The 18500-nt window shown below is 47.7% G+C and overlaps 1 protein-coding gene across 1 annotated transcript in view; it reads left to right on the top strand.

The window, feature by feature from the left end:
- LOC140430122 (uncharacterized) overlaps positions 1 to 18500 on the top strand; it is a 292957-nt gene that overhangs the window by 11819 nt on the left and 262638 nt on the right. The window contains exon 2 of the mRNA XM_072517635.1: positions 6100 to 6297. Within this exon, the coding sequence (XP_072373736.1) occupies positions 6148 to 6297 (150 nt within the window). The 5' untranslated portion in view covers positions 6100 to 6147. The remainder of the gene's footprint in view (positions 1 to 6099; positions 6298 to 18500) is intronic.

Raw genomic sequence — 18500 nt, forward strand, 5'->3', positions numbered from 1 at the left:
TTGCACTATGTTTATGGTTTCATGTATATTGTTTATTTTGTTGTTGTCACTATACCAAAAGTACCTCAATAAAATGTTTATTAAAAAAAAAGAATTTTATAGGTTTCAATAGGTTAGAGGATCAGCACATAGAATCCCTACAGTGCAGAGGAGGCCATCAATCCATTGAGTTTGTATCGACCCTCCAAAAGAGCACTCTACCTAGGCCCACTCCGTCGCCCTAACCCTGCAACCCCATCTAACCTGCACATCTTTGAACACTAAGGGGCAATTTAGCATGGCCAATCCACCTAACCTGCACATCTTTGGACTGTGGGAGGAAACCAGAGCACCCAGAGGAAACCCACGCAGACACGGGGAGATAGTGCAAACTCCAGACAGTGAACCCGGTCCCTGGCGCTGTGAGGCAACAGTGATAACCGCTGTGCCACCCTTAATTGTTCCTTTATCGCATGCGTCTCTAATTTCCTGTTTAATGCCATCATATAGATGCAAGTTTTTCTTTTACCTTCATTCAAGAGGGCACATCAGACTTCTGTTTAACATCACAAATGGAGGATATTGCCTCCTGCATTCCTTCATACTGTGCTGAAGTGGCAGCCTAGATGAAGTGTTCAAGACTTTGGAATGAGGTTTGTGTACATTAACCTTTGATCAGAGATAAAGGTGCTGCCGCTAAGACTGGCATTTAATGACACAATATTTAGGTATGAACACTGGCTTCAATTCACTTCTTTATTTTGTGACAGCCTGACAAACATTGAGTCACAAGGGATTGGATTATTTGGCTGGAATACTTAGAGAATTATTTATTTGCTGGATGCCGACTTTTGTTAGTCAATACAGTTGGAGAGATTTTAGATCTGGTGACCTAAAATTGTGACTTCTTTATGATGTTTTCGATTCAAATGGGATGCATAAAATGTTTGCATTTGAGAAAATACAATTATCTGTCAGATTCAATATATACAACCTCCTTCCCGCAGCTCCACATTTGAATCTTTACAGCTAGGTTTCTGCCAAAGTTCCAGCAGAGAAATATCCCCAAAATTACTAGTGCCATTATTTGTCCTTGTGGTGCACAGCCCCCCATATTGTTTGACTCAGCCTTTAACACGATTATAGAACATAGAACATAGAACGATACAGCGCAGTACAGGCCCTTCGGCCCATGATGTTGCACCGACATGGGAAGTCAAAAAACAAAAGCCATCTAACCTACACTATGCCATTATCATCCATATGCTTATCCAATAAACTTTTAAATCCCCTCAATGTTGGCGAGTTCACTACTGTTGCAGGTAGGGCATTCCACGGCCTCACCACTCTTTGCGTAACCTCTGACCTCTGTCCTATATCTATTGCCCCTCAGTTTAAGGCTATGTCCCCTCGTGCTAGCCATTTCCATCCGCTGGAGAAGGCTCTCACTGTCCACCCTATCTAACCCCCTGATCATTTTGTATGCCTCTATTAAGTCTCCTCTTAACCTTCTTCTCTCTAACGAAAACAACCTCAAGTCCATCAGCCTTTCCTCATAAGATTTTCCCTCCATACCAGGCAACATCCTGGTAAATCTCCTCTGCACCCGCTCCAAAGTTTCCACGTCCTTCCTATAATGCGGTGACCAGAACTGTACGCAATACTCCAAATGCGGCCGTACCAGAGTTTTGTACAGCTGCAACATGACCTCATGACTCCGGAACTCAACCCCTCTACCAATAAAGGCCAACACTCCATAGGCCTTCTTCACAACCCTATCAACCTGGGTGGCAACTTTCAGGGATCTATGTACATGGACACCTAGATCCCTCTGCTCATCCACACTTCCAAGAACTTTACCATTAGCCAAATATTCCGCATTCCTGTTATTCCTTCCAAAGTGAATCACCTCACACTTCTCTACATTAAACTCCATTTGCCACCTCTCAGCCCAGGTCTGCAGCTTATCTATGGTCCTCTGTAACCTGCTACATCCTTCCGCACTGTCGACAACACCTCCGACTTTAGTGTCGTCTGCAAGTTTACTCACCCACCCTTCTGCGCCCTCCTCTAGGTCATTGATAAAAATGACAAACGGCAACGGCCCCAGAACAGATCCTTGTGGTACGCCACTTGTAACTGAACTCCATTCTGAAAATTTCCCATCAACCACCACCCTCTGTCTTCTTTCAGCTAGCCAATTTCTGATCCACATCTCTAAATCACCCTCAATCCCCAGCCTCCGTATTTTCTGCAATAGCCTACCGTGGGGAACCTTATCAAACGCTTTACTGAAATCCATATACACCACATCAACTGCTCTACCCTTGTCTACCTGTTCAGTCACCTTCTCAAAGAACTCGATAAGGTTTGTGAGGCATGACCTACCCTTCACAAAGCCATGCTGACTATCCCTAATCATATTATTCCTATCTAGATGATTATAAATCTTGTCTCTTATAATCCAAGACTTTACCCACAACAGACGTGAGGCTCACCGGTCTATAGTTGCCGGGGTTGTCTCTACCCCCCTTCTTGAACAAAGGGACCACATTTGCTATCCTCCAGTCCTCTGGCACTATTCCTGTAGCCAATGATGACATAAAAATCAACGCCAAAGGCCCAGCAATCTCTTCCCTGGCTTCCCAGAGAATCCTAGGATAAATCCCATCAGGCTTCGGGGACTTATCTATTTTCAGCCTGTCCAGAATTGCCAACACCTCTTCCCTACGTACCTCAATGCCATCTATTCTAATAGCCTGGGTCTCAGCATTCTCCTCCACAACATTCTCTTTTTCCTGAGTGAATACTGACGAAAAATATTCATTTAGTATCTCGCCTATCTCTTCAGACTCCACACACAATTTCCCATCCCTGTCCTTGACTGGTCCTACTCTTTCCCTAGTCATTCTTTTATTCCTGACATACCTATAGAAAGCTTTTGGGTTTTCCTTGATCCTACCTGCCAAATACTTCTCATGTCCCCTCCTTGCTCGTCTTAGCTCTCTCTTTAGATCCTTCCTCGCTACCTTGTAACTATCAAGCGCCCCAACTGAAACTTCACACCTCATCTTCACATAGGCCTCCTTCTTCCTCTTAACAAGAGATTCCACTTCTTTGGTAAACCACGGTTCCCTCGCTCGACGCCTTCCTCCCTGCCTGACCGGTACGTACTTATCAAGAACATGCAGTAGCTGTTCCTTGAACAAGCTCCACATATCCAGTGTGCCCAACACTTGCAGCCTACTTCTCCAACCTATCCCCCCCAAGTCATGTCTAATGGCATCATAATTGCCCTTCCCCCAGCTATAACTCTTGCCCTGCGGGGTACACTTATCCCTTTCCATCACTAACGTAAACGTCACCGAATTGTGATCACTGTCCCCAAAGTGCTCACCTACCTCCAAATCTAACACCTGGCCTGGTTCATTACCCAAAACCAAATACAATGTGGCCTCTCCTCTTGTTGGCCTGTCAACATATTGTGTCAGGAAACCCTCCTGCACACATTGTACAAAAAACGACCCATCTAATGTACTCGAACTATATCTTTTCCAGTCAATATTTGGAAAGTTAAAGTCTCCCATAATAACTACCCTGTTACTTTCGCTCTTATCCAGAATCATCTTCGCCATCCTTTCCTCTACATCCCTAGAACTATTTGGAGGCCTATAGAAAACTCCCAACAGGGTGACCTCTCCTTTCCTGTTTCTAACCTCAGCCCATACTACCTCGGAAGAAGAGTCCCCATCTAGCATCCTCTCCGCCACCGTAATACTGTTTTTGACTAGCAGCGCCACACCTCCCCCTCTTTTGCTTCCTTCTCTGAGCTTACTAAAACACCTAAACCCCGGAACCTGCAACAACCATTCCTGTCCCTGCTCTATCCATGTCTCCGAAATGGCCACAACATTGAAGTCCCAGGTACCAACCCATGCTGCCAGTTCCCCTACCTTATTTCGTATACTCCTGGCATTGAAGTAGACACACTTCAAACCACCTACCTGAACACTGGCCCCCTCCTGCGAAGTCAAATCTGTGCTCCTGACCTCTATACTCTCAATCTCTCGTACCCTAAAACTACAATCCAGGTTCCCCATGCCCCTGCTGCATTAGTTTAAACCCCCCAATAACATATCTCCCCCCCAGGATATTTGTGCCCCTCAGGTTCAGATGTAGACCATCCTGTCTGTAGAGGTCCCACCTTCCCCAGAAAGAGCCCCAGTTATCCAGAAATCTGAATCCCTCCCGCCTGCACCATCCCTGTAGCCACGTGTTTAATTGCTCTCTCTCCCTATTCCTCATCTCATTATCACGTGGCACGGGCAACAACCCAGAGATAACAACTCTGTTTGTTCTCGTTCTGAGCTTCCATCGTAGCTCCCTGAAAGCCTACCTGACATCCTTGTCCCCTTTCCTACCTATGTCGTTAGTGCCAATGTGGACCACGACTTGGGGCTGCTTCCCCTCCCCCTTAAGGACCCGGAAAACACGATCCGAGACATCATGTATCCTTGCACCTGGGAGGCAACATACCAAACGTGAGTCTCTCTCGCTCCCACAAAATCTCCTATCTGTGCCCCTGACTATCGAGTCCCCAATTACTAATGCTCTGCTCCTCTCCCCCCTTCCCTTCTGAGCAACAGGGACAGACTCCGTGCCAGAGGCCCGTACCCCATGGCTTACCCCTGGTAAGTCCCCCCCCCCCCACAAGTATCCAAAGCGGTGTACTTGTTACTCAGGGGAACGACCGCAGGGAACCCTGCACTGACTGCTTCTTCCCAGTCCCTCTTACAGTTACCCATCTATCTCCAATCTTTGGTGTAACTAATTCCCTGAAGCTGCTATCTATGACCCCCTCTGCCTCCCGAATGATCCGAAGTTCATCCAACTCCAGCTCCAGTTCCCTAACTCGGTCTTGGAGGAGCTGGAGATGGCTGCACTTCCTGCAGGTAAAATCAGCAGGGACACTAACGGCATCCCTCACCTCAAACATCCTGCAGGAGGAACATTGCACGCCCTTCCCTGCATCCCTCTAACTTCTAACCAAGATCTGGTTAATAAATAAATAAAAAATAAATTTTAAAAATATTATAATAATATAATATGGCACTTACCTCACACCAATGGGTCTTATTATTAGGTTAGAGGAGGAGGGTGGGTGGGAGACACTACACGTGTAGTGTCTCGGGTTTCCTCTCCACCAGAATTTATTGGTTGGGGGGGGGGGGCCTTCCCAGAAGTCCGCGGGTCGAACTTCCGGTTCTCGCCTTATATTTAAAAAAAATAATAAAACAGAAAAGAAGAACAGAAACGGGACCAGGTAAGTGATTTTAAAGTAAATACTCACCTCCCAGATGGCCCTTGCGCACCGCTCCTGCCGAAATCCAAAGGGCTGCTCCTGCAAAGGTACGGGTTTTTAAAGTAAATACTCACCTCCCAGAAGGCCCTTGCGCACCGCTCCCACCGAAATCCTATGTATGATAGTATGTTCCTATGTATGAGAGTATGATATGTATGATTAGCCATATCATACTCCCCCAATGCCCAGCTTGATAGAACTTCACTTCTTCGTTCCATTCTTAATTAATCAATTCCAAAATCTCTCCAACAATGGTTATTCTTCATTCAGATTATGTGCAGGTAGAAGGACATCTTCCACAAGTACACTGGTTGGTGTTATTCCAAGAGCAGGAGAGGTGTTGTAGTTTTGACTTGTGAATGTATATTGAAGTATATGGTGGAAAGATAGCAGTTGAAAGTGGTGGAGAAGTCAAGAGTGGCATCGTGGGATACTGAAGAGAGATGTTGAGGTGCACTAATATTTATTCCTTCTGTGAGGTGATTAAACCTCTTTTTGCATTGAGCACAAGTCCTGAGGTGATGCTTTTAGCACTGACCTTCTTAGCCAAGTGTGCAACGTGATAGGAACCAACCAGCATTTTGTAAAATTGGAAACAAGGTCAGGTACTTAACCCTTGCTATTAAAAGAAAGATGCTGATGTGATTTTGTGTCTGTTGGCTTCCTTGACATTTTTCATCAACTGAATGTAACTAAAATACATGTGTATTTGCCTTTTCATTTAATTAAGATAATTGACTTAATTTGTTTAAAAACAGGGAAGTTGCTCAAAACACATTACTCCCTCTGCCATATCACTAGTCACTATGGAGAAATCTGTGAAGGAGGTTGAATTCTTACACAGAGTAGATGAACCAGCATGGGCTGTACTGCAGAAAACGGCACATGTTCAGAGGTGTAGGAAAGTAGAAGAATTGAAGGAGGAACTGGAGACGATAAAGAGGAGAGTCAGCTTTGTAAGTATTGAAGGCTCCTTACTAAGAAATTCTCCAGTAATCTATTTATTTCATAATCATATTCTTTGTGACAATGATAGTAGTATACAATGAATACCTGCTCCTTTGTTTTCCTGGAAATGTGCTCCATAATATGGGATTAGACTACATCGGCCAGGACAAACCGAGATTTGACCTCTGACTGATGATGAGCTAGTTAATTTTACCCTGTGCGCACATATGCACGTCATTAGTTATGTGTCCCATAAATAACAAACAACAGCAATAGTGAGATGATGCATTATTGTGCTGTCAGCACATCCTGCAATCACCTCTGTTATTCAATATTGAGGCCCATGAACACCTCCTGGCTGGAATCATTCATGATTCATACTTGCCACAGAAATTTTGTCAGGTAACTCTCAAGTTCAAGGACACAGTCTTTGGCATATTGGCGCATATGGTTTAGCTATCCAATGCTTGACCTGACTGAATCTCATCCAGTACGATAGGGTGCTATCATCTTGGAGTGTAAACATATCCCTACATTTTTTCTGCACCTCCATAAAACCTTTCTCCTCTCCTCCACCCTGACATTCAACAATAAATGTGATATTTTAATCTCTAGTGTTGTGAAAATCAATTCTGCCGTTGGATCGCTCGTCCAATGAGCACACTAAGCCAAATCCCCCCTAAGGTTCCTGCTGCGCTTTCTCTAGTTTCTGACCAAACTTCCCTCACACATTTTTCAGCTGCGTGTTGTTTACAAGACATATCTCCCGCAGGACATGTCTCTCTGGAAGACATATCTTTAACCAAAATTTTGATCAAATTCCTGACCATACAACTTCCCTCCCTCTCATTCCTGATAGCCGACAACCGACTTAGAAAATGGTCCCTCGGATTCTATTCACTGCCTTTCAAAACTGGCATCATCAGCCCTCCTTAATAAAACTCACTCTGTTCTGACTCCTCTGTTTTTGCAAACCCTGAAAACCGTCTTCCCTCCCATCAACCTTCATTGATTTCCCCATGGGATTCGTGGAGTACGCGCACCCCATGTGGAGCACACGCCTCCCCAGGATGCCTACCACCTAGGCTCGTTCTAAACAAAGGTTAAAAGCAGGCCCTGATCAGGGCCCAGTGAGATATATCCTCCCAGCTAGGATTGCACTGGGAGTGAGATGCTGTGTAATGCAGACTATTGTAAATACTTATAGACGAATATATCTTACTTTATCATCGTCTCCTCTGCATCATTATATTGGCGATGAGGGTTAAGGGAAACTCCGGACTTGTCCATCTGTTCGCCTAGCCACCGGATGTCCGCTGTGGGGACCGTCATGTCGTATAAAATAAAATGTCATTATTCGGGAAACTGGAAGACTTCGATGCAGGTCTGGAGGATTGAAATCCATATGCGGAACACATGAAATACTTCTACCAGCCAAATGGAATATTGGGTGAAGACCGACAGAAAGAACCCTCAAGAGTATTGAAAGTCAAAGAGATCTAGGAGTACAGGTCCACAGGTCATTGAAAGGGGCAACACAGGTGGAGAAGGTAGTCAAGAAGGCATACGGCATGCTTGCCTTCATTGGCCGGGGCATTGAGTATAAGAATTGGCAAGTCATGTTGCAGCTGTATAGAACCTTAGTTAGGCCACACTTGGAGTATAGTGTTCAATTCTGGTCGCCACACTACCAGAAGGATGTGGAGGCTTTAGAGAGGGTGCAGAAGAGATTTGCCAGAATGTTGCCTGGTATGGAGGGCATAAGCTATGAGGAGCGATTGAATAAACTCGGTTTGTTCTCACTGGAACGAAGGAGGTTGAGGGGCGACCTGATAGAGGTATACAAAATTATGAGGGGCATAGACAGAGTGGATAGTCAGAGGCTTTTCCCCAGGGTAGAGGGGCCAATTACTAGGGGGCATAGGTTTAAGGTGAGAGGGGCAAGGTTTAGAGTAGATGTACGAGGCAAGTTTTTTACGCAGAGGGTAGTGGGTGCCTGGAACTCACTACCGGAGGAGGTAGTGGAAGCAGGGACGATAGGGACATTTAAGGGGCATCTTGACAAATATATGAATAGGATGGGAATAGAAGGATACGGACCCAGGAAGTGTAGAAGATTGTAGTTTAGTCGGGCAGTATGGTCGGCACGGGCTTGGAGGGCCGAAGGGCCTGTTCCTGTGCTGTACATTTCTTTGTTCTTTGTTCTTTGTTTGTTTGTTCTCCTCCTGACCCCATGTGGGGCCCAGATGTTTGGGATCATAAAGAGTTTGACTTACCCGCTTGCACCCGACTCCAGGTCTTTTGATGAATTGGTTGCTATGATTTCAGACCACGATGACCTTAAGCCTTTCCCTAATTATGCAAAAGTATCTATTTCATAGAATCTACAGTGCAGAAGGAGGCCATTCGGCCCATCGAGTCTGCACCGGCTCCCGGAAAGAGCACCCCACCCAAGGTCAACACCCCCACCCCATCCCCATAACCCAGCAACCCCACCCAACACTAAGGGCAATTTTGTACACTAAGGGCAATTTATCATGGCCAATCCACCTAGCCTGCACATCTTTGGACTGTGGGAGGAAACCGGAGCACCCGGAGGAAACCCACGCACACACGGGGAGGATGTGCAGACTCCGCACAGACAGTGACCCAAGCCGGAATCGAACCTGGGACCCTGGAGCTGTGAAGCAATTGTGCTATCCACAATGCTACCGTGCTGCCCACACGGCGGTGCACTTTCCTGGTGAATCAGTCACGGACTTCTTGACCCATCTGTGGCACCTGGCTGAACACTGTGTTCGGGCCGTCTCTCTTGCAGATATTGAGGGACCGGATTGTGTATAGTATTACACGATACAGCCACGCAGAGGAAGCTGTTAGCGGAAACTACTTTAGATAGCGGGCCATTGAACTTTCCTTCTCTCGTGAACACGTGGAGGAAGATGTGCAGGAGCCTGCAGGGCTCTATAGACTATGGTGTCCACAGTTTTGGCCATCCTTCTTTTCGGACTCCCTATCAGTCATTGGACAGTGCAGGATGGAAGCACAGTGGTTAGCACAGTTGCTTCACAGCTCCAGGGTCCCAGGTTCGATTCCAGGCTTGGGTCACTATCTGTGCGGAGTCACGTTCTTCCCGTGTCTGCGTGGGTTTCCTCCGGGTGCTCTGGTTTCCTCCCACAGTCCAAAGATGTGCAGGTTAGGTGGATTGGCTATGGTAAATTGCCCTTAGTGTCCAAAAATGGTTAGTTGGGGTTACGGGTATAGGGTGGAGGTGTGGACTTGGGTAGGGTGTGTAGCCACCTGAGTTGGCCACTTCCCGACTTAAAATGGAGAACCGCAAAGGCTGAAGGGAAATTCAGCCAACACAGGCAAAGACTAGCAAATACAGAAATCATGTGTATTGAAACCTGTAAGGAACCAGACAGCACTGAAACCAGCAGCCATCTGCATAGTAATGCAGCAGCCATCTGCATAGTAATGAGCGATTCCAAGGCACAATCGCAACAGTTAAGGTGAATAAAGCCAAGCCAGACTCCTCGGCGCCAGCAGGAGCCAAGACAAAGGAAGGCCAACGGACATTTAGGACCGCCCAACGATCAGGGAACAACTCCAGTATTGGAGAAATCGATCCAAGTGATCGGAACGCAGTCCGATCACTTGGAACCAGGTACGGGGTCTGTCCCGAAGGGCGGGAAGCCCCTGGGGTCTATAAAGTAAAGCCCCAAGTTCAAATCGTCCTTCTTTGGCAGGGTCACTCAGCAACTTGAACCAACCCTTGACAGTGACCTGTCTCGCTGCCTCCAACCAAGTAAGTCTCGAGTCAACGCTCGCTACGAGATAGGCGCTCCTAGCTACCAGTCCATACCAGCTTTTGAATCCTGCAGACTCAGGACCTGAACGAAAGGCCATTTGTTCCCCTGAGCTGGTGGGCCAGTCCAAAGCTAAGTACAGGCCTTTTAGTGATAGGAATAGCCTAGAAAGTAGAGTTTATGCACGAATAGTGATTTACTGTGTATAATAAATGTGTTTTGATTTCAATCTTACTAATTGGTGTGTTGAGTTATTGATCATTACTTGAACGTGAACCTCGTGGTGGTATCATAAAGATACCTGGCGACTCTAGAGCAAAGGTTAAACAAACAGAGCAAATTACGATTTAAGAGCCAACCAAAAGTTAGCAACAGGTGCTTTATCCTGGGGCCAGTGAAGACTCGAAAGGCCAAGTGTACACTGTAAATTTTGTGATTCGATGACCAGCCAGGCATCCTGTCACAGAGCAGGTCCATGGCAGCGTTCGGGTGTTAGGCATTGCCGCTGCTCAATTATATTTTGCCCAAGGATGAAGGTGAGAGACGGCCGCCTTGACGGTATTGTGGTCAAGGGACTCGTGAGGGCCAGGGTCGCCCGGTGTGGTGCTGAGCACGCTGTCGTAACAATCACCAAGGTCACCCCGGACCAGGGCCTTGCACATGGACGTCACGGAAGAGGACGACTGTTTGATGCAATTGAATTGTGTCTCGGCTCCGAGACTCGCTTCTATCCGGATCACCTTGCAGGTCAATGGGCACTTGATGCCGATGGAAATGGACACTAGGGTTGCTGTCTCCATTGTAGATCACTACATGTTTCGACAGCTTCACGCAGGGATCATCCCGCTGCAATTGTGAGATACCAGAGCAAGGTTGGCAACCTAAACGGGGGGAAGCATCGAAGATCGTGGGGACCACCGTGACTCGTAACGTACGGGCAGCAGTCCTTCCACCTTCCTTTGGTGGTAGTGCAAGGACCATGTCCCAACCTGTTAGGTAGAGACTGGTGAGTGTCCTTTGATTTGATTGGCAAAGGGTCTACTGGATGGGCACCAGGAATCTCTACGATGTGCTGGGTAAATACCTCAAGGTTTTCCAGGAGAGTCCGGGCAGAGTAAAGGGCACCACAGTCCATATCTATGTAGATCCTGCTGCTCCACCCTGATACTTCAGGACGAGACCCATCCCTTACGCGCTGCTCCTGAAGATTGACACGGAGCTAAGACACCTGCAGAATAGGGGGTTATACACCCTGTTCCATTTGCAGAATGGGCTGTGCCTGTGGTGTGGTGATAAAGCCCGATTAAACAGTCTGGCTTTGTGGGGATTTTAAGCTCACTGTCAACAGGGCCTCGCATCTGGACCGTCACCCGATGCCCCAGGTCAAGGATTTTACCACCAGATTAGCTGGCGGATGCTCCTTTGCGAAGCTGGACACGAGCCACACATACTTGCAGTTAGAGCTCGGCCCACAGTCCAGAAAGTATGCCACCATCAGTACACATCGGGAATTGTTTGAAGACGCATCAGGGGCCACGTCTTGGGTTGAGGGCCCAGCTGTCCGGGATGTCGCACCCGGTCCAGCAAGAGGGCGGTGACTCGGGATCTGACATGGGTACAGATGTGTCCGCGCCGGCTGATGACAGTGTGTCCAGCACCAAGGTTCCAGCTATGGCTCTTCAGCAGTCAACCAGGAAGCAGTATTCGGCTACTCGATACATTCCACCTGACCCACAGCCGCTGCAGGCAGAGAAACAGCTGGTGGGAAGCGGCACAGAAAACCCCCTTCATTGGCAGCTGAAGAGGAACTTTGGGGAGGAGGGGTGTCATAACCCCCACGGGGACCACAGGGAAACCTTAATGGATCTCTCGGGTACGGGACGGAGGCCTGCCACCTGGGCTCAATATGAGCAAAGATTAAAAGCAGGCCCAGATCAATGGCTGCACAGCTAGGATTGCACTGGGAATGAAATGCTGCATTATGCAGATCATTGTAAATACTTGTAAATAGACCTATCTTACTTTACCGTCAGCCTCTTCTACATCATTGTATCCCCTCCCCCAGCCCTTGAAAGTTTTATAGCCTGACAAATTGGTATTCTCTCACTTGCAGCTCCATGTTTGAATTTCTGCTGTTATGAACTCCGTAGAAACCAATAACATTTAAAAAAGAAACTCTACTTTCTAGTTAATAGCTGAATGGATTACATGGCAAGATTTCACTTTTTAATATGTTTGCTGTAACAAACAGACCGAATGCCCTTTTGACTAAACTCGATTTGTGTAAGAAATGTATACTTTAAACTGTAGAACAGAACCACTATCAGGTCAATATTATGCTGTCCTTTGAGTAGACATTGCATTCTCCCAGAACCAGTCCAAGGTGATTCTTGGTTTCCGAGGTTTTATTTTTGTACTTTTCCTTTATCAGCCTAGTAACATTTAATTTCAGAACTGTCTTTCACAGTGAGGTTTTATTCGCTTATCCTCTGGTGCAAGCTAGGTGAATCTTCCAGCCTTGTTTTATTGTATCTTAAAGGCTCAGCCCTAAAACATATAAACTTGTATCCAGGTAGAAATGATGATCAGTTATCATTGAGACCCCAACACTCTTTTATCTTGGAAGGAAACAGATAGTTCAAAACATGACTGTTTACAACCCAACATTCTCAACAGTTTTTTGGGTCATTGGAAACTCACAGTCTATCCTCTGTAGTACACAGACTGCTGCCATTGTCTCCAAGCGTAAACAACATGCACCTTGTTCCCAATAAAACAAAATGGGCCGGCTTTAAACTCTAATGATCAAACCACCCAGGCTTATTGTCAGGCAGGCTTTGAAACAGGTCACGTAGTCCCCTTCATTGACCTTAAGGCCGAGTCTCAACACATATAAACCTCATAATAGTAACATTCCCCGAAAGAAATGAAGTCACCATCACAGAGACAAGTTTATCATAACTACCGTCCAAATTGTAACGATTTCTAACATTCTTCACATTTTAACAATTAACTTACTACATACAGCACAAGTAATGATCTTCCCCCATCTTGTCACATTTCCGATTTAAAAATGCACTTTGGCATCATCACAATGCTTAACTTGCATCAACCCAAATTCATGTAACAGGATTTAAAGTTCACTTGCAGTCGATTTTTAGATGTTCTTCTTCTTGTATAGATGAGAATTTATTTTCCTATCCACGGCTTCACCTTCCAAGATGCATTGTCGTGCATCTCCTTTCTCATGATGATTACATTTTACCATGTTTTCATGTGCTTGGTTAGACAATTGTATCCTTGGTCTGGTTTGGTTAACCTGACCAAGACCAATATTGCTGAAATTCTGATAATACCTCTTGCTTTTGAGTAGTAGCAGATGTAAATTGTGGACCCAAAATGCTCTGTCATAATGTTTCTTATCCTTTGGTTTTAGTATTTCATTTTGAGGTTCTTTAGAAACAGATATACATTGTCATTAGGGTTTTGACTTTTTAAATCTGTCTTTGGATCACCCTTCACTTTTGGAGCTATATGTTATTTAAGGTTCGCAGTTTTAAAAAGTCTCAGCAACCAACCATTTGCATCGTCTTCCTCCTTGAATGCAGGACTACAGTTCTCCTTTGCTGTTAAAGAATCTTGTTGAGGTTACGCGGTGTTCCAAAAAAAAACTCTTGCGTTATTTTACATTCTTTCTGTTTTTTGTCTTCCCACTGTGTGAGCTTTGTCCAATTCCTTCTGAGCAAGTGCCACAACTTTGTGTATTATTTCAGAAACATGTTGGTAACAGCCAAAAACAAAGAAACTGGAGACAACTGGGGCAGCACGGCAGCCTTGTGGATAGCACAATTGCATCACAGCTCCAGGGTCCCAGGTTCGATTCTGGCTTGGGTCACTGTCTGTGCGGAGTCTGCACATCCTCCCCGTGTGTGCGTGGGTTTCCTCCGGGTGCTCCGGTTTCCTCCCACAGTCCAAAGATGTGCGGGTTAGGTGGATTGGCCATGATAAATTGCCCTTAGTGTCCAAAATTGCCCTTAGTGTTGGGTGGGGTTACTGGGTTATGGGGATAGGGTGGCGGTGTTGACCTTGGGTAGGGTGCTCTTTCCAAGAGCCGGTGCAGACTCAATGGGCCGAATGGCCTCCTTCTGCACTGTAAATTCTATGTCTATGTCTATGTCTAACCTATGGGCAAAACTTGCATTTTTTGAGACAGATCCTAACTGAAAAGGGAAACTGACCCTCCCAGTTTCTCCCAGATGATGCTATAAACTTCAGGGATTAACTCCTATACACCAAGTATAGCACTCGTAAATATATCAATATATCATAGTCTGTGGACTGTTTATCAGAAAGTGTTGAATAAACCTCCCAACGCTTTTCCGACCAAATTGCTACATAATAGATTTGTCAAAATCAACTAGATGATAACCGAGAACCTGGGCAAATGAAGGATTGTCAGATGAGTCACCTGGATCACGTTCGCCAGCCCCTCCGCTAACAAGGTCGAGCAGCACTTAAGCAGCACTTGCTCAGCCAACCCCAGGCAGCTCGCAACAATGGCAGCGAGGAGATCGGCCCCAAGATTTGGTGAAGCTGATCTAGGGAGGCTGCGAGATGCAATGGAGGCCAGGTGAGATGTCCTGTTCCCCCAAGGGTCCCAGAAGGTGAGCCACAAGTTAGCCAGTGCTGCCTGGGACGAGGTGGCAGCTGTGAGTGCCGGGAGTGTGACCAGGAGGACTGGCCTCGAGTGCAGGAAGCAGGCCACTGATTTAAACCGGCAACACAAGTGAGTAGACACCACAGCCCCACACCCCATCCCACATCCCACCTCCCCATTGAGAGCTCTCTACACCCTCCACGGGAAAGTCTACCCCCCTGCCCCTTCAACACCTCCAAACCTTTCTCTCTTCAACCCCCTGCAACCCTCCTTCACATCTCCCGCCCACCACTGTGAACCACGTGTATGGCTAATGATGCTCTCTCTGTGTCTCCTCAGGAAAAGCTCTCCCACAATCGCTGGGAGAAGGCCCAGACTGGCGGAGGTGTGCCGGACATTTAATCCTCACCACCTTCAGGGAGCGTGCCGTGGAGGTGAATAGGGTGGCCGAGGACAGAGCGGTCACCAACGCGGAGGTTGGGGGATGCCACAGAGGTGAAGAATCAGCAGGCTCCACCCAGAGGACCTGTCAAACGTGAGTAGTGATTGCCCCACTGATTGACCCATCCCTCCCACTGACCACATGCCCATTGTCCTGCAGGTCCTCCAGCTGATGGCGCCAACCCGTTTCGGGCGGCACCCTCTCCATCCTCCCAGGAGACCACCTCAGAGGAGAGCTCCGAGGATACCACCGTAATAGTCGCGGCACAATCTGGTAAGCACCACACTGCTGCTGATGTACATCAAGTGGAGGCAGGAACCTCCAGGCGAAACTGCAGTTGGAGGGCTGCCTGATGCTGAGCCTGTGGAAGGGGTCATCCCGGTGCTGATGGAGACTTTAGGGAGCACCTGGGACATTCAGAGGGAGATGTCAGTGATACTCCAGCAGGTCCATAGCCACTTGGAAGAGTCCCAGAGGCTACAGGCGCAGGAGATGTCGCCGGCAATGCTAGGGGGGGCGACTGCAGTGGAGAGTCTGGTGCACAACGTCGGCAGCATAAGTGAAGGTGTCCAAGGCGTCACGCAGTCAGTGACGGCCATGGCTGAGTCTCAACAGAATGTCCGCCTCGCTGGGTGATGTGACCCAGTACCAGGCAGACCTTGATGAGGTACTGTGGGACATGCCCCACTCTGAGATGGGCATGGCCGTGGCACTGCAGAGCATGGCCCAATCGCAGGTGGGCATTGCCGAGGCACTGCAGAGCATGTCCCAGTCACTGAGAAGCATCACCGAGGGCGTCAATTCGATGGTGTAGACCATGGGGAGCTGCCAATGCTGGCAGAGGCAGATGATGCAGGGGCAGCCGGAGCTTGAACCAGCTGCCCCTCCATCCAAAGGTGAACCCCAGGGCCCTGTGAGCACCGTCCAGGAGGAGGGGGTGCTGAGTGCCAACCCGGACCCGTCCATTAGAGTGGCCACGGCGGCCATGAGCTCCCCTGAGTTCCACCGCTCTGGTGAGGCCACATCTCGCAGCTAGCACACGGGACGGACGGCATGGTTGTGCATGTGCCATCCACAAGTGAGCCGGGGCCCTCCGGCCTCAGAGCCCCCGGAGGAAGCCCGCCGGCGGCATCGAAGGCCAAGAGACATGGTAAGCAGCTGGCTGCCTCCAGCTCTGATGTGCATCCAGAAGACAAACCTAGATGTAGTGGTAGAGATAGGAGGGCCAAGCACATTGAGGATCACTGAGGCCAACGGGGGAATGGGGTAGGAGGTGAGAGGGCTGGGGGTGGGGGAGGGGGCAGCACATTGGGGAGAGTGGGGAATTGTCAAACACAATAAATACCTTTGTGCACAACCAGTATGATGTCTCTGTCCCCTTCTTCCATAATGTGGGCTGACCTCCGAACCCTTGGCCCATCTCTCCTGACACCACCCCCTCTAAGGCATCCACCCATCCTCCGACTGTGGACATGACCCGGAGCTGTGTCCCATCCCCTGGGTGTTGGGATGTTGGCTGCTGCATGTGTGGTGTTGCCTCCCGCAGTGTTTAAGTACAGTGTCCAGCCATCAAGGTGTGATTGGGATGCTAGGCAATGATTCCCACATGCTACATTGTCTGCCCACCCACAGGAATCCACTTGGGTTGTGTGAAGTGCTCACTTAACCACGATTGCCAATTGCCTATTTGCGATAGCCTTTAGCCACGCGCCCAGAGATCTTGGCAGTCGGTGGGGATTATGTGTGGTCAGTGGGGCAGACGGGCAAGGACAAGGGTTGCCCCGGAATGGATACATATGATCCTCAAGTTGGCATGGTGGTGCCGCGAGCGGTTGCCCCAAAACCAGCGCACCCCCCACCCTCCCGTGACAGCCCACCTCTACGGAGGGACCCCCACCCAACCGAGGTCCCCCACCCCCCCCACCAAGCACTCAGGAGGCAAGCGCAGCACCCCCAGGCTCTTTGCCTGTGAGCAAAAATTGCTATTCACCTCCTTGATTCCCCACAGAAGCCAGGTTCACGTTTTTCAAAAGGAGTATTAATCAGCACCAGCGTGAGCACTTGCTGGAGAGGCCGCTGAATGACGGGAGGCCGTTGGATATGGGGTGTCTCTTGTTAAGTGTATGGAAATGAGGCTTACGTGGTGATAATTGGTTTCTTGCCACGCTACAGCAAGATCCTGATTTTGTCTACGGGAGCGGGCCGGTAGCATCATAAGCTGTTTGGCACCTGGCGCGGTTCTCGTTTTTGGCGCCTCCCATTATTCAGCAGCCTCGTTTCCCTTGAGCGAGAGAATAACCAGGCTGGAGAATCGCGCCCATAATGTTTTGAAGGACTTTGTAACTAAGATTGATAACATGTATGCTGTGTGGACTGCTGAGCTGATATGCAAAATCTGTCTTAGCTATATCTGCCATTTATAATGGACTGTAATTTGCCTGTTAATGTTGGGTTTTAGGATATGGGAGGTTGTCTAAAACAGTATTTAGTGTTTGCTTTTTTGACTTGTGTATCGTAACCAATTCTACTGTTTTAGACTGTAGAATTTTGTAGCGTCAGGTCGGAATTCTCCGCCATTCGTAGCGGCAGGATTCTCTGGTTCTTCGAAAGCGCATTCCTGCCCGCGGGCTTCCTGACTGCATGGGGTGGCTTCAATGGGAATTCCCATTGACAGCGGTGGGAGCAGAGAATACCATCTACCGCCGCCGAGAAACAGGCAGCTGGGAAGCCAGAGAATCCCACCCTCATTCTTTCAGTAAATGATTGGGATTTTGGATTTCTTGTTTTAAAAAAAGTAGTTACTGGTCTCTACGAAGATCGTAACATCTCATTTAATCAGTTGTAACCAGAGAATCAATTGCAATATCTTCTCTTCCCATTGTTGCACTATTACCATTGAAGTGCCACTTTAGCCCCTCCTATTTCTCATTTCCATGCTGATCCTTGGAAACGTTACATGAGAACACAATGTCAGTTTTCAGATGTACACCGGACACACAACTGTACGGTTTCAAATTTTATTTAATAATATTCTTGTGAAATAATTTGAGATATTTTGTGTCACTGCAAATATGGTACTTAATAGTAAGCTTAGAGTTATGCCAGTACTTGTGGAATGCAAATCCTAATTAGCTGTCTGGAGATCTCTTGTCTACACTTAAGTTGGCCTGTTCATGGTCTGTTGGTGTGCTAAGATGCATGTGCAGACTTCTACTCACCAGGCTGCTAATTTTCACTATTGTGATGAAGTGGGATTGTCCAGCCCCTTGAGTAAGCCAATAATGGACACATTCAAAATGTGAT

Source organism: Scyliorhinus torazame, chromosome 9 (genome assembly GCF_047496885.1).
Source record: "Scyliorhinus torazame isolate Kashiwa2021f chromosome 9, sScyTor2.1, whole genome shotgun sequence".
NCBI lineage: Eukaryota > Metazoa > Chordata > Chondrichthyes > Carcharhiniformes > Scyliorhinidae > Scyliorhinus > Scyliorhinus torazame.